The 13,384-nt window shown below is 43.3% G+C and overlaps 2 protein-coding genes across 5 annotated transcripts in view; one reads left to right on the top strand and one right to left on the bottom strand.

Moving 5' to 3' along the window:
• Positions 1-8,836, top strand: part of bsk146 (brain specific kinase 146) — a 15,961-nt gene extending 7,125 nt beyond the window's left edge. Inside the window, exons 2-5 of the mRNA XM_017416062.3 lie at positions 1,764-2,019; positions 2,108-2,310; positions 3,779-3,970; positions 4,060-8,836. Coding sequence (XP_017271551.1) covers positions 1,860-2,019; positions 2,108-2,310; positions 3,779-3,970; positions 4,060-4,839 — 1,335 coding nt within the window. The 5' untranslated portion in view covers positions 1,764-1,859 and the 3' untranslated portion in view covers positions 4,840-8,836. The remainder of the gene's footprint in view (positions 1-1,763; positions 2,020-2,107; positions 2,311-3,778; positions 3,971-4,059) is intronic.
• Positions 8,837-9,422: 586 nt separating this feature from the next.
• si:dkey-94l16.4 (retinoic acid-induced protein 1) overlaps positions 9,423-13,384 on the bottom strand; it is a 12,113-nt gene continuing 8,151 nt past the window's right edge. For 2 of the 4 annotated variants that reach the window (XM_037980653.1, XM_037980651.1), the window contains exon 6: positions 9,423-9,717. Coding sequence is in view for 2 of the 4 variants with exons in the window: in XM_037980651.1 (XP_037836579.1) it covers positions 9,708-9,717 (10 nt within the window). In the remaining 2 variants the exon portion in view is untranslated. Of the gene's footprint in view, positions 9,718-10,596; positions 13,375-13,384 lie in introns of those variants that run through there. The other 2 variants (XM_037980652.1, XM_017416226.3) reach the window with 1 other exon arrangement.

The raw sequence follows: 13,384 nt of genomic DNA, 5'->3' as shown, positions 1-13,384 counted from the left end.
GGGGGGGGGGGGGGGGGGATACACAAACATGTATGCCATACACACACATGTTCTTGTCAGAACCTGCTCGCGGAACCGTCGTCATGATCGAGACATAAATCCTATTCTCCCGTACTCCTCACAAGTCCCTTGTGATTGTAGCAGAGCCGTGTTTTAAGGCGTCGGAGTTTAATTACGTTGTCACCCCCGCCACGGGCTGCTGCGCCCGTGTGTGGGGAGGGTAATGTTTTTCGGGGTGAGAGGTTGATGGCAGCGGGTGAGGAGGGGGGAGTCAGCTTGGCTGATACACGGCAGCGCGGAGAGGATAACTTTTATTTTCCTCTCTGACCCATGTGACAAATACAGAAAAGAGATGTGACGGGAGAGGGCTGTTTGTTTCTGGAAAGAATTGGAAGTGACTTAAGCACTGCAGTGTGTGTGTGTGTATGTGTGGCCATGTATTTGATACATTGTGGGGACAATTTTCCTAACATATCCTACCTTGTGAGGACCAACTGCTCCTTGTGGGGACCAAAGCCTGGTCCCCACGAGGAGAAATGATGTTTTTGGGTTAGGGGTTAGGTTTAGGACTAAGGTGTGAATTGAGTTTAGGTTTGGTTTAGGGTTAGGTATGTACTGGTAATGGTTAGGGTTGGGGTAAGGGTCAGGGTTAGGCTGTAGTTAGGGTGTAGAAATGAATGGAAGTCAATGGAAAGTCCCTGCAAAGATAGAGAGACATAACGTGTGTGTGTGTGTGTGAGAACCAAGAATAAACAGTAAACTAGAACATTTCTGCCGAAAAATGCCAACATTTTTATTTAAAAACTGTAGAGGTGTTAAGAGGACCAAGCTGCTGCCAGTGTGTCACCATGGCAACCATACGCCTGGCTCTTTCCCTCCCTGACAGCATTCCTAAAAAGAAGAGGCAGCCATGACATGTTGACGAGAAATTAAGCCTCAGACAAACAGTCTCCAGTCAAAAACTGGAAGTGGCACTGAAAACATTCCTGAATTGTAGGTGGTATAGAGCCGTCCAGTGTCACAGATGGAAAGGTTCACGTGTCTGCGGTGTTTTATGAAGGAGATACGACAAGTTACCAAAGACCCTTCACTTCCAGTTCTGAGAAGTCAGTTTTGACCTCGGATAAAATGGAAGTCATCTTAGCAGGAAAACTCATAAAAATGTCAAAATCCCAGTTCAGCCATGTGTTGTCCAGCTTTCCCTGACTCGTTTAAACTTCGAGTGTGTCACAATCCTGGAGTATTGAGATTTGTTTTTGTGATTATAGTAAAGGGTCCACCTGCACTCTTTTATTTGCTGCCTGGCCCCGACCCAAAGTGTCCAGATGTTTTTGTTTTTTTTTCTTGATTCTGTTGTCTTGGCTTTGCCTAATTCCTTGAAGGACCCGAAGACATCCGAATGTATTTCTGTGGCGAAAATACGTTGAAAAGTATGAAAGTTGCAAAGAAATAGTCATAGCAAACATCTACAGAATGAGCTGAACATCTCGATACGTGAATGGCTAAAATAGCACAGTGGTTAGACTGCAGAAAATGTACGGAAAAACAAAAAATTAGAAAGCTGAAATAGCATTTACACTGTTACAGCTAACGGTGCTTCAGTACATATGCATTGGCACCCTTGAGTAAAGAACCTTAAATAAGTACACATCTTTTGTTCTCAAACGCGCCAGCATGGCTTCATCCACAAAGCGAGAACAGCTGGATTATTTATTAAATTTCTCGACGTTGTTGAAATTGTGTCTCGTCTTGTTTTTGTGCAGTAACACCAGCTGCTAACCGCTGCACCTGTCTCGCCTGAGAATCCGTCTCCCGGTCCCCTCGGCCCAGTCCGTCCGTCCTTCGAAGCCCTCCCCAGGATGAGCTCCTCTCAAGCTAACATGGACATCCTGGACGAGCTGCAGCTGATCGCTGCCCAAAACCTGGAGAAGCTGGAGGTCAACAAGTACTACGAGGTGATCAGGGAGCTGGGCAAAGGCACCTACGGCAAGGTGGACCTGGTCATCCACAAGATCCGAGGTGAGACGAGCCCCACGGGCGTGCTGCTTCAACACGAAGGAACCCAAAGTTGACCCGAATCCTTTCTTTTTAAATCTTTTCTCAAAAGGTACAAAAATGGCCCTGAAGTTCCTGAAGAAGAAGACGACCAAGCTGAAGTCTTTTCTACGGGAGTACAGCATATCTCTGTACTTGTCCCCCTGCCCCTTCATCATCAACATGTTCGGCATCGCCTTTGAGACAGACGACTACTACGTCTTTGCGCAGGAGTACGCTCTGGCCGGAGACCTCTTCGATATCATTCCTCCACAGGTACCGACGTAGAGCCGACATTCCGATTATCGTGGCCTTTTTTTTGCCAAATCCTAATTCTGGTCAAAGTGAGCCGATCATTCTGAGGTTTTTACAGCCTGAATTTTTTTTTTTATTGCTCTACACTCAGTCTGAAGTAGCCTAGAAGAAGCATAGAAGCAATTGTTTTACAGGTGGAGTTCTTGAATGGGCCTAAATTCTTCTAAATCCAGGGATTTTTTTCTTATAAACCAACAGACACATCCCGCGTTTAAGCTGCAGCTTAAAAAAAACAAGCTGCTCCCTTTGGTCTCCCAGCAATCGGCGCCAAACTTGATTGCGATTTGTACGCGTGTGCCCTTCTCCCCTGCCCCGAGCCCTACCCTCACTGAGCGCATCGCATACTTCTTCCTTTGGAAAGGAGCCAAAATAGCTGTTTCTTTTACATCACATCAGTTTAGCCTCTGTGGTTGTTCACACTGAAGATAGGCCATGTTAACACATCGTTCCTGTGTCTTGCACACATTTGAGGCTTAAGCACGGAGGTGGAGCAATAATGGTTTGGGCTTTGTGCTGGGAATTGGAAATTTTTGATTAATTGAAGGAAGAACAGCAGTCTTGGAAACACTTGAAGATGAACTACACTAGAATCTAAACCCTAAACATCCTTCCAGACTTGGAAAGTGAAGTAAAGAGTTTTTGCAGTTGCCGTCATTGGCATTTAGGCAAAAATTTCACGGAACTTTGTTTTTTCCCCAACTTGCAAACTTCTTCTTGCTTTTTTTTTCTATTTTATTTTATTTTTTTATTTTGGTCTAATTTTACCTGAAATATAAAGGAAGGTTTTCATCGTAAATCATCGAGTCAGAAACATTTGGATTTTTAAAAAAATGTATAATTTAAGTACTCGTAGCATAAATAATTAAAACCCTGGCATTTTTTTAAAAGGAACGCATGTCACCCGCCACCTTTCATGCCGGAGGTGTAGACTAAGATCATCCAGTGTTGAGAAATGATGGGAGTTATAGCCGTTTTGATCAAACCGTAATATCTGTGACATCTTGCGCAATCTTTTAGTTCTCAGAGTATGTGTTGTGAACGACTCTCAGCTACTACCACCTCAAGTTTTAGCTCAATATCTGTAAAATCGACTGAGTTAGATCATTTCAGAGTAGGCTAAGTTCCATTAGCTGTAGTAGCCATTTTGAATCAGGTTGACTCCAAAGGGAAATCAGTAGAAGACTTGCATCCAGTGGTTATATCGTTTGTTTCAATAAAATATGTTCAGTGTTTGACGGGATATTTTGCTAATAGACAAACACAAAGACACTGGCAAAAACAGTTTGGCGAATGGTGGGCAATATTAAAATTCTTGCATTGTTTGACGTTGAGCTGTTGTTTGGTTCGCAGTATTCTTTTTTTTATTTTTTTATAAATAGCTACTAGTTGGAAAAGGTCCTGACTGTGCCGTGTCTCCTTCCTCCTGAAGGTTGGTCTTCCAGAGGCAGTGGCAAAGCGCTGTGTGCACCAAGTAGCCATCGCCCTGGACTATCTCCACTGCAAGAAGCTGGTCCATCGGGACATCAAGCCAGAAAACATTCTGATTTTCGACAGAGAGTGCCGCAAAGTCAAGCTGTCCGACTTTGGCATGACTCGTCGCGCTGGCTCGCCTGTGAAAAGAGTGAGTACCTGTTTCGCTTTCTCCCTCCTGACGGCGTCTTCTTGCCGTTTTCTGCCGTGGTTGACCTGTCGGGGGGTTTTCTTCTCCAGGTGAGCGGCACCATCCCCTACACAGCCCCGGAGCTCTGCGACGTGTCCCGCCACGAGGGTTTCTGCGTGGACTACAGCACGGACGTGTGGGCGTTCGGCGTGCTGCTCTTCTGCATGCTGACGGGGAACTTCCCGTGGGAGAAGGCGCTGCCCTCCGACTCGTTCTACCAGGAGTTCGTCCACTGGCAGAGGAGGAGGACGAACACGGTGCCGTCGCAGTGGAGGCGCTTCACCGAGCAGGCCCTGCGCATGTTTCGCCGCCTGCTCTCGGTCGAGCAGGACCGCCGCTGCTCCGTCAAGGAGGTGTTCGGCTACTTCAGCCACTCCTGGATGCTGGACGCGGAGAACGACAACAACAACGGCAACGCAGCCGGAGGGGGCGGCGGCGGAGGGGAGATGGTCGGCAGCGGCAGCGGTGAAGCCGGAGGAGGAGGAGGAGGTGGTAACGGTAACAGTAACGCACGAGGAGAGATGGAAGGCACCAGTTCGACGTCTTCATCCGGTGAGGAAGACGAAGAGCTTCTGGTGGAGAGGATGAAGCAGCAGACTCTGTCGCCGCGCTCCCCTCTGTCGCCCCTGTCCCCCATGGCGGTGGACAGGGGCAGCGGCGGGGGCGGGGCCAAAGGAGGGATGATAGAGCCAGGCGGGGGGCACCATTTTGTTTCCGTCTCCACCAACAGCTCCGTGTCGTCCACCAACAGCTACGACCGGATGCCGCGGGAAAACGGTTCGCCGGGCGGCCGCATGCTGGTGGCCACGCCCATAGAGATCTGCGTCTGAGCACGACTCGTCACTTTTATACCTCTCATTCAACCGCAGAGTTGTGCATGCACTGAAAAAAAAACAAAACAACAACAACAAAAAAACGAAACAGAACAGGCTAAAAGTACTAACAAGCATCTTGGAGGGGAAGAGCACACGTGTCGGAGAACAGTTTTGTAGAACGCACACATTCCTCTATCTCCTGAAAAGACAAAAACACGCCCTGTTTACAAGTCAGTGACATTTTCAAACGCCTAGCAAGGAAGAAAATGATCGTTCATTACAGTTTGCCACTAAAACCCTTGGGAAAGAAAACCAAAATGTATTTCTGAAAGCAATACTTGGAGCAAAAAAAACGGATAAAATGGTGTCAGAAAAGTGGGATTGCTACTGTTATAATGAAGCCAAGGGACAAAGGAGACGTTCTCTTTTCTTTCTTTCTGTTTTTTTGGATAAAGACTGAAACAGAGCTCAAGGAGAACCTCGTATTTAAAGGAGAAGTGGTGGTTTCAGAGGTTTCGAGTGTCAGGAAAATGTGAAAGTGTGTTCCGTGTGTATGATCCTAGAAGTGGATTTATTTTGCTTTGAAAGTTGTGTTATTTATTCAGATCTAAAGACTAAAAAAAAAATCTATTTTTTCTATTTTTTTCAAGGTAACTTCTCTTTTGTTTGTTTTCCAGTTTACTAAACGTTCTAAAAAAAAAAAAAGGCTCAGCCGTGCCAGATGTTCTTGTACGTGACGTAACAAGTTCGATGGATTCCAGACAGAAGAATCGACCGCTTTAGGCCTGACTTACGATATCTCTGTGGGTTTATTTATTTTTTTATATTTATATATTTTCACTCCTGATATTCTGTTTGTACAGCTTCTTATTTAAAGCTTTTATTTACTTTAAAACTGTCTGCACTGCATTTGGGTTTTATTGTAATTTTTATGTTTTTTTATTTTATTTTTTAGGTAAAATATTTTCCAGAAACAAAACCTCGATTGGGAAAAAAAAAAAGAAAAAAAGGGAAATAACAGCAGGTTTATTACTGCATGATGAGTAGCTCACCCTTGAGTCCCAAAATATGTTAAAATATTTAAAGAATAATAAGTACGTATTGCTGCCACCCCAGCAAAACCAAAATATTTTCTTGTTATTACAGCATACATACTTAGAACGTTATATATTCATAATTTACAGTGTAACTTGTAACTTTGTTTAAATTAAAATAAATTTTACATTATAACGTGATAAGTAGTATGTATATTGTGATAGTGTTAAAAAAAATTTAAAGGTGGAAAAATATACTGCAAGAACATGAAAATATCCCCTTTTAATGGGGGGAAAAAGGTAGAAACATTAAACCTTTAACGTTTTTAACATACTGCAGTTGTAGTTTACTTTTGCTTGAGTGACAGCAACGTGCTTCTTTTAGAAATTAAAAAAAAAAAAAAGATTTTAATTGTGACTCAATTGATTTATTTTTGCAGTAGGACAATTTCTTGCATCGCTTCCATGAGTGAAAAGGGGTGAGTTCTCAACATCTCGAGAAATACTGGGGCTAAAACGGTCGAAATAATAACTATTTTTTATTCTTGTGTGTTGTATTTGTATTAATGTTGTGGAATTATCTCGCCTCCTTCAACAACAGAAAAACAAAACAGAACAAATGAAGCATGAAAAACGTGCTTTAACTTTTATCACAGTTGGGGGAATTTATTGATATACTGAGGGGGATAGTTCAGCCATTTGAAGCGGGTTCTGTGTAAAAGTTAGGAACGATTAATATCTTACCTGTAGTAGATAGCTCTTTGAATGACTTCAGTTTGGAGAAAAAAAGAGTTTACGTCTGACAGGAATGATGAGCCAACGGGTAGTCGGAATGCAGCTAAGACCGAAGTGGATTTCTGCTGTCGTAAAATGTTATTTTATGAACCTTTACTGCATTACAGTTATCCACATAGAATCCTGTGGTTCTTCAAAAGTGCAAGCAGCAGCAGCTAGTTGTAGCACTTCCTGTGTCACCTGGGGTCCCTTCCTGCAGGAGTTTCGTAATCTTCAGCATTTGCAGGAACCACAAATATGAAGTGGACACGGTTTTGTAACGCGGAAGTTAAAGCTGAAATGGCAAGAGTGCCCCCTGCAGGCTGGCTCCAGTATGAAAACAAACTGGACTAAAACTGAACAATGGTTTTATCTAGCTGTTGGCTTCTGTTGATTCACAAATGGCCCTTTTCCACTAGCGCCTCTACGGGACAGCTCAGCTTGGCTCAACTCTGTTCAGCACGGTTCGGGTTTTTTTCCATTACACTTCGGCAACAGCTCTAGTGGGCAGGTTCATCGTAAAGATGGGCGGTCCCAGAGTCCAAAAATTGACACCACACTCCTTTGCTGGTGGCGGTACTGCTCCATTAAGCTGCTTGCCAGACACCATTGAACATGTAGGAGGGAAGAAGACCAGGAAAATTCAGTGTTGCCTTTACTCCTCCTAAAAAAGTACAAAAAAACAGTCACCGCGCCGAATTACTTAAAAAAAAAAATGGCGGGTTTGGTTGTTGTTAGAGAGTGGTCCTTGTGATGCAACCAGTGACTCCACCCCCTAACCAATCAGTGACCGACAGTCTTCTGACGTCGCGTTTTCAGGCCAGCACTTGGAACCGCAGCGAAGTATGTTCTAAAAAAAGAGACTGGTTCCACAAATCCTTGCTAGTGGAAAAGCCTTGGAATCGTGGAGAACCAAGTCGAATCGTGCTATAGAGACGCTGGTGGAAAAGGGCCAATAGTTCTTACCTTGCTGCTGTACGTAGAAATATTATTTTTCCTATTAATTAGTGATTTGATGCTGTGTGGTGAGGAGTAGGCAGGGCTTACAGCATCACATCCCAACTGCACAGACTCTGGTTCCAAAAATACAACATCTGCAGCTTCAGCTGTAAACAAGAGGAGGTGGAGAAGCTTCATCCATGTGTTTGTCCATTGTCCTGACTAGTCTTTAGCTCATCAGTCCTGTCAGATTTGAACTGTTTCTCTCTGCTGATTTTGTTGAAAAAGCTCTCTGCTAGATGTTAAATGTTCCTAACCTTTTCCATTAAATCCCATTTAAAATGGCCAAAACATCCATTTAAAGAGCAGAATTTTCCTGTTGAATGTTGTGGGAAAAAAAGGCTTTTTTGTTTTGTTTTGTTTGTTAGAAACCAAGTTCAAAATCACGATTTAGAAAAGAAAAAAGAAGAATCCATTTCTTGCTGACTCATCACGAGTAGCACATGAAAAATCAGAGAAAAAGCGTTCGAATCATGTACAGGAGCGGCTGTTGCTTTCCGGACATAAATCTGCATGAAAAAAAACGTGTATGTGCTAACAAAAACAAACAAACAAAAAAAGAAGCTGTTTGTTGTGAAGCCGTGCTCGGTGTTTCCTCCCCCGACTTTACAAACTGTAGTTCTCCGTAGACGTAGAGTAGCAGCAAACATGTTTCTTTAACCTTGTGAGAGTCAGTAACCTCAGCATGGATCTAACAGCCTGAGGATAAACACCCCCCACCCCACCCGCCTTCAACATTGTACATTTCCATCATGTCCTGCAAAGCTGCTCCCCACATTCACGAGTGCATATGCAAACGACGACATCTTGTGACAATCTCTGACCTCATAGGCAGCCATCTCGACTCGGAACAAAGGACCGTCCTGGTACAGGTCCGGCTGTGGTTCTCCGTCCGGAGGGGTGGTGGCGGTGGTGGTGGTGGTGGNGCAGGGGGGAGGTGGGGGCCACGTGAGCTCACCCTGAGTCAGCCGGCGCCGCCCCCGGGGGACGCCTCATCCCTAACGTGGACGGGTCGTAACGGAGCTCCATTGTCTCTCTGTCCGGTGACCACGTTCCGAGTGTCGGAACTTTCGACGTGGCGTCTTAGTGAGTAGATGACAACGGCACTAGAACCTACGCCCCCCCACCCCTCAGTTTTTGTCTTTGCAATACAACTGTCTTCCTGTAAACTGAGATTTAGTCAATAAAATGAAAACCCATGCCGGCGTCGTGTCTGGATTGTTGTCTGTTTTTAGCCCCGATAATCCCCGTGATTACTAAGACAAAGGCACCATAAAGCGTTCACATCATGTTCCTTAATATAGGACCATGACTTTCCTGTTTGTTCTAATCATAAGCCTCTTTTATCCCCGAATATCTCCAGCCAAGTCTTTTTTTTTTTTACATAATGCAGAATTCATACAAACAACTGTAAATGCATAGGATTAACTAAAGCCTGTAACCCTGAGGGACCTTGATGGAGTTGGAGGGATTCAAAAATGGTTTTCATCCCAACAAAACAGCTGAAACGTACAGTTCCAACATCACCATCTCGCTTTCCTCAGGCAGGACTGAGAAGCATAATTATGAAAACGTTACTCTCGTTTAAATCTCAACAGTAAGTAATTTCTGGTCTGACGAGGGTCGTATTGATTCTGTAGCAAAAGGAGGTTATTTGGTGTCACGACAGAAGCAAAACTATTAAGAGGTCAAGCAGTTCTGAGATTAGATGAGAGCTGAAAATAAACCTGAAATGTTTGGTTTCTCAGATGGAGTTCTGTGAGAAAGAACGAAGGTCCTTAAAGTGTCGTCAAAGTTGATTTGTGTATTTTTTTATTTTTTTATTTATTTTGACAAAATGAGTTTAAAAAAGGTATTTGATGCACAGCTCTATGAAGGTCAGAGCTGACATCAACAAGGTAAAACCTGTAAAGAAAACAGCGAAAGGTGTTTATATTCCTGTTTGTCTCATTCGTTTGAGTGGAAATAAACTCATACTGCAGCCAGCCTGCAGGGGGCGTTTGTGCCGTCTCAGCTTCAACTTCCACGTTCCGTTTCTCTGCTTAGTTCAGGGGTCTGCAAGCTCCTTGGGAGCATTCACCAAAACCTACATGGAAGTAAATAACATTTCTATTCATAATCAGCACCAAAAAGGCTAATTTGAGCAGTTTTACTGTCTTGTTTTAAGACAATAAAACACCTGTGGAAAAAGACTGATAATACAAGGACCAAAACACGGAGGAGTTTGTTCTAATCAGCTTCTTAAACATGTCAGTCATTTCCCTTCCTGCTGTAAATCCACCATTTTTACCACATTGAACACGAGTGAAACAGACAGATGCTGACTTACAAGTCATCAACAAAAGGGTTCGACAAAAATACGGCAAGTCATTCTGATAATTAGAAATAAACGCTTGGCTTTGATAATAAATAAATATTACAATAAAAGCTGGAAAGAATTAAGGTTTCTGCCTTTATTACTGTAAGAAAAAGAACTTCAGTAAGTCGCAAATTAATATTCAACAAACTGGCCTAATTATTATACCCACTAATAATTTATTAGGATGCTAATAAATGCTTCGTTTTTTCGGGTTGGATGCTTATATTAATCATTTTCTACAAACATAAAAAGGCCTCCCGAATTCAGTGTTTAAATATTCAACAACTCTTTATAAGTTTGGTCTTTTTCTTTGTTCTAAGATGTAAAAATACCAAAAAATATAAACAGTTTAGAACAGATTTCCTATTATAACGAGCATTAATATGAGTAGTATTTACATTATGGAACAATGAGTTATTTTATCTTTATTTCCAGCATTTTTTTGGTGTCTGGAGAATTTTTTTTTAGCTAAATCAGGGCAGAATTGTCTGTTTTGATTGTAAAGGTTGCAGAACCCTGGTCTAGTCAGACCTGTGGTGTTTTGGTTCAAGGTATTTCCAAACGCTTTTGTTGGGGAAAAACACAAATGCCATGAAGAAAAACCTGCAGCTTTAACAAAATATTTATTTCTGACAATTACAGGAGCTCTGGTGCTCCGAGAGGTGAGCGATACGGTACAAAAACCTCGCCATAAATGTGATGGCCCCCGTTATAACAGTGAGTCGTTAGTCCTTGTCTGCCAGTAAAAAACAAACAAAAAAAAAAAAAAACGGCTTGGAGCCAAGGCAGGTGGAGGAGCTGGAATGTAAGGGGGGAGGAGATGGGGGTTAGTGTGTACCAGGGTCAGAAGAGGCTTTGCACCTGCATGTGTCGGCACGAGGAGGAACAGGACCACCACATGAACACAATCGTTACAATATCTGAGATTCAGCCCTGAGATAAACACAAGAAGTATAAAAACAAAAACCGATGTATAACAATTAAAGATAATCCAAAATCTGTATTTGGTACAAGTTGCTGAGAAACTTCCAGGCCTCAAACAGTAAAAACAGGAGGAAACAAACACAACAACAACAAAAAAAAAAGAAAAGAATGGCACAAACAGAAGAGCTGTGGTGTTGGTTTTAGGGATGAGATTTGGATTTCTGGGTGTTATTGTCAGCTGCTGGTGGTGCCATGCTGCCCCTAGTGGCGCTGCTGTGAAAGTACACCGGAGGCCTTGTCTATAGCCAGCAGGCCGGGGAGCCCCGACTTCACACTCACTACGACACACCAGGAACCAATCACTCTGGATTATACAAGCGCCGCAAAACCCATCTGAGCCCGTGTGCGAGGCCGGAGGGTTCAACAAGCCTCGGGTCTTCAGATGAGGCTGCTATAGAGCTCGCTGGTCCGAGCCAACCACCCCCGTTCTGACAAAAGTTGGGTCGTTGTGTTTAAAGTAAAAAAAAACAACAAAAAAACAGAATGCAATGATTTGCAAATCTCATAAACCCACGTTTTATTCCCAACTGAGCTTGGTAAACGTGTCAAATGTTTCAACTAAGAAACCTATTTTTAAAGGCAATTTTGAATTTGATGGCAGCAACAAATCTAAAAGTTGGTACAGGTCCATGTTCTCCTCTTCTTATAACCATCCAGGAGCTGAGGAGAGCAGCTGCTCCAGATGTGTAAGCTGCCCACTCCACAGGCACTAATGCACCTCCATACCATCAGAGAGGCAGGCTTTTTGATAAGAGGCTGGATGGTCCCTCTATTTTTAGTATATTGAACATAACATCCATGGTTTCTAATTTTTTTTTTTTTTTAACATTTTGATTCAGTAGTACTGACTTTCCGCAGATTCTTAAACTCTTTTGAAGAGATAAATCGTAGATGAAAGGAGATTCAAGTCTTTGCAGATTTCTATTGAGGAACATTGTTCTGAAACTGTTGTAGATGTAGTTTTTTGCAGACTGGTGAACCTCTGCCCCTCTCTGAAACATTTGTTTTATCCCCTGTCCTCTTTCTGACTTGTTCATAATTAAATCCAATTAGTTACAAAATGCTACTCCAGCTGTTTCTTATTTGAACTACATACTTTTAAAGCGTTTAACCACTTTTTTCAAAATGTCGCTGCCATCGAAGCCGATTTACCTTAATTTTTCTATTAAAAAAAAGGGCATTTGATTAGTTTATGTACTACTGTAAATAAAAAATGGGTTCATGAGATTTGCAAATAATTGCATTTGGGTTTTTTTTTTTTTTTTTTTACACAATGTCCCAACTTTTTGGGAATTTAGGTTGGTCATTTTTACTGAACACGAGTTCTGCTAAAAATCGACAACTCTTGACCTGAACTTCTCTCGAGTCCCTTCAGGAGCTCCGAGGGGAGAGCTACTCTAAAGCTGAGGCCTTTTACGAGGTCCAAAAGTGAAACTGGGCTGCAAAGAGAAACTGGCAGTAACTTAAACAAAGAAAGAAAGAAAGAAAATCTGAGCAAACGGCAACAGTTTGCTATTTAAAGGAGCGTATTTACCACAGGACTCGTGGGGGTAACAGTGCGTGGAGAACGCCACGTCGATGAGTGTCAATGATTCCAGCCAAACGTGGTGGGGTGGGGGCCCAAAGTGCTTTGGAGGTACACGGAACAAACCCTCCCCCCATTCTGATGGTGGGAGGAGCCTTAAAGAGCCACATGGGAGCGCCTGAAGCAGCCGGGCTGACCAGGGTGAACGCTGCAGCTGGACCAAAAGTGCTTCCTGCGAAAATACATTCAACGACACCGCGCACCGACCGGCTCCACTCGCTTTCCGTTGTGTCAGTTTAACACAAGGGACCCCCGTGAGGGGGCCCTCTCTGGAAACGAACACAAAACGCTGCGGCTGACGCTCCGAGAGTGCAGCAGCTCGGCTTCGCTGCGTCTCCTCTGCACCAGCAGGTCATAAATTAAAGCAGAATCTCTTTGACTGGCTGATAACTTAAAAAAATAAAAAAAATCACACACACCTAAACCATAAGTGCTAACAAAGCCAATAAAAAAAAACGTTCAAGAATAAATAAACCATGTAATCAAATACTTAAAAGATCTTTAAAAAATTAAATATATCTTTGATTGTTATTTATATTCATCAGAGACGAAAAACAGAAAAACATAAATAACCATGACAAACTGATGGTGTTACTCTCCTCGGTCCACAGGTGGTGTTAGCAGACCGAGCCGAGGCTCTTTGTTTGGTTTTTTTGTTGTTTTTGGCCACTGGGCTCCTCCAGAACTCAGCCGAAGAGCGGAGGGCAAAGAGGAGGTGTGTCAGTCAGAAGGACCCTGGTCCACTGTCGCCGTGGTTACTGGCACGTGGCGAGGGAGGAGAACCCCTGCAGGATGCTGCTGCGAGTGAGTCTTGACTGGGGCGGG

This window comes from Kryptolebias marmoratus, linkage group LG17 (genome assembly GCF_001649575.2).
Source record: "Kryptolebias marmoratus isolate JLee-2015 linkage group LG17, ASM164957v2, whole genome shotgun sequence".
NCBI lineage: Eukaryota > Metazoa > Chordata > Actinopteri > Cyprinodontiformes > Rivulidae > Kryptolebias > Kryptolebias marmoratus.
This window is presented reverse-complemented; position numbering and strand designations above follow the sequence as displayed.